Consider the following 2,919-nt stretch of genomic DNA (forward strand, 5'->3'; position numbering starts at 1 on the left):
TTTATTGTAAAAGCTATTACTTGAAGTTACTTATAAAGTACAGTATAATAATGTTTATGAAACAAGTATTCCTTCTAGGCTGGTCAAGGGAGACAAAAGATTTATTTCAGGTAACCTTATCAAATTCTTGACTTAAAACAATTATTTCCAATCCTACCATTACCCAATGCTAACAGTCAACTCTTATTCCTGCATTCTACTTCTCTATTCTCCTGATCTCATTCATTTGGGCTAGAATAAGTCAACATAAAGGAAGACATGCTATGTTACTAACATAATTAGAATCTCTTCCTGAAAATATGAGAGGGTTTCAAACATTCATGGAAAAATCCAATTCTCTTTTAATTCCATTTTCCATGAAATTTCTGAAGCCCTCTTAGACTGGGATGCTACCATCACTTCTACTCAAACAGCCTCAGCACGTCGGTCCACTGGTTTTAAACATCTCTCTCCTTTTGATCAATCCTCAAAAAAGAACAAAGGACTGCACAAAGCGGGGAAGGGAAAAAAAGCTGGTAATGTGTTAGTGAAGACACTAGTATTTGACAAAGCTGATATGATAACAGCAAAGCCCAAGACCTGTCTCCATGTGAAACGGGACAGAACCCTTAAATGAACAGCTGTGCCAACGCTCCAGCATGGACCATGTCCAGGGAACAGTAAATGATGTCTGAATCAAGGTGTTTTTCATTTAAGCAAAGAAGCCAGTGATTCTTTTCTCCCCCTCACGAGAGCCAAGCAGAGTATAGGTATTAATGCCACAAATGCCACTGCTCATGAAGGAAGAGAAATCTGTCTCCATTTATCCTAACTACAGGATTGGGTTTCAGCTTCCGCCACAGTGTTCCTGGGGAGGAAACCAAGAGGTAGATACAGGGTTATAAAAACAATGGTTTCTTCTGTGTTGAATTCTGTGGTCACTTTATTACCCTCTACATTTTTCCATACAAATCATATTAAAGTTAAGTGTACTTATTTTAGTCTTACCCTCTACTTTCCCAAAATGATTATGTATATCTATGAGGGCTTTCAAAAAGTTTGTGAAAACATTCCACTATCTTTTCATACCATTTTTCCATGAACTTTTTCAAGTGTCCTCACATAATGCCAATTATAAGAATAAGAATGCAAGAGATGTTTAATTCGATGGCAGCTGTAACAGTGTTTAAACACTTACTAAACAGGTTCTCAGATACCATTTCCCTGTTTGCATAACAACTCCCTACTCCACAAACAAAACTTTCTAGATATACAATGACTGATCAAAGTTTACATGAATTTGCCATCTATAAATTCTGATAAAGTTGGCAAGATAACTTATGTGAGCCCGTAACAGGACAACCCAAACCTAAGTCTTTAACTTAAAAAACAAAACAAAACAAAAACAACAGAGACATTAAGCATTTTCTCATCAAAACTGACCTTGTTGCTCATTGTCTGCTTCAGTTTTTGAAGAACCTGGGGCAACAGGAAGGGGTCGAGGTGGCCGGGGCTTTGGTGTGGGAGGCGAGATCTTTTTCCTTCCAATGTATTCTACATACGTTCCCGGAAAGTCTCCTCTCTCCCCTGTAGTTTCATTATAGCCATTCAACCAGCCAATTTCTTCAGGTCTGGCTTCCTGTCCATCACTGAATCCAAGAGCTACCAAGCACCCTTTATTCACAGTCAATACATCACCCAAATGCAAGTCAATGTCTTCCTCTCGTTCCTTTTTATAATCATACAGCGCTCTGTACTGGTACCCCTCGGCGCTCATGTTTGCAAATCTGTGACCATGCAACAGATGAGTCTGGTTAAACACTGCAATCTAATTTTACGTTTCTATGGAAAGCAAACTCGGAGAGTGTGTTAAAATTCCTAATATGTGGCCAGCATAGGACAAAGGACAACTCTCCAAAGGTTTAAGAGGAGAGGTAGCTGGCCATCCGGCTGTCCATCTGTCCTCCATCAATGGTGTGACTGAAGACAGGGCTCCACTTCCTTTGCGAGCCACAGTCCTCCCACCGGCTTCCTTTTCAGCAACTTGTCAACACTTGACTCCAGACTGACTCTCACAGCGAGGCCCAATCCTTTCTGACACTCTTGTCACACTGTCCATCTGTCGTCTGATTTCACTGTTGCACTCCACAGGCAAGCTGCACCTAGTAAAAGAAAAACAAGACTTATGAATGAACTTCACACTTTGCCATCTGGGTGAATTTGAATTTGTACTTCCATTCAACAAGTACTTATTCAATTTGGCAGACGGACACAGGCCAGCATGCTATTGCTCGACACAGAATTAGCAGACAGTCCTTCCTTGCCTTCTAAGAACACCAGGCGGAATGAGGGAGGAGGGGACAGAAGGGGGAGAACGAGCATGTGGCAATGTCTCAGAGGTAAGACTGGAGCACAAGGAACCCTAATATTTGGTGTTTGCCATCAGAGATGCAGAGACTAAATGCTACAGTGTTCAAATGAGGCAACAACCACATCTAAGAGCAGGAATCTAGAGCTAGAATGCAATGGGTGATGTAATCTTAGGTACACATGTGACTAAGCTAATGTCATATTCTGGGAAGCTCTAGGACAGGCAGTCCAAGACATCTAAAGCCAAAGAGGGAACAATAGGCTCCAGGTTAGAAAGAAAGACAGGTAGGGCTTATGACCTCATGCACACCCCTGCCGAGTCTGTGAGTAATTTGGTACACAATGTAAGCCACTGAAAGAGGAATCAGAGGATCAGAATTGCACTTGAGGAATCTCAACCTGGCCTCTGGGCACAGAAGGGACAGGAGCCGAGCCAGCAGAGTAGAGGTGAGGCAGGCTGTGAAAGGTGCCGAGGGTGGGAATTCACTGCAATGGAGCCACTCACAAGGAAGAAAGCATTAGAAAGTTTTCAAAATGAACCAAGGACTGAACACTGAGGCTCGGTAAAGG

General features: G+C 42.0%; 1 protein-coding gene across 1 annotated transcript in view; it reads right to left on the reverse strand.

The window, feature by feature from the left end:
- Positions 1-2,141, reverse strand: part of LOC102817430 (phosphatidylinositol 3-kinase regulatory subunit alpha-like) — an 85,678-nt gene extending 83,537 nt beyond the window's left edge. The window contains exon 1 of the mRNA XM_006870971.1: positions 1,423-2,141. Coding sequence (XP_006871033.1) covers positions 1,423-1,756 — 334 coding nt within the window. The 5' untranslated portion in view covers positions 1,757-2,141. The remainder of the gene's footprint in view (positions 1-1,422) is intronic.
- Positions 2,142-2,919: the final 778 nt, after the last annotated feature.

This window comes from Chrysochloris asiatica, unplaced genomic scaffold, assembly GCF_000296735.1.
Source record: "Chrysochloris asiatica unplaced genomic scaffold, ChrAsi1.0 scaffold00157, whole genome shotgun sequence".
NCBI lineage: Eukaryota > Metazoa > Chordata > Mammalia > Afrosoricida > Chrysochloridae > Chrysochloris > Chrysochloris asiatica.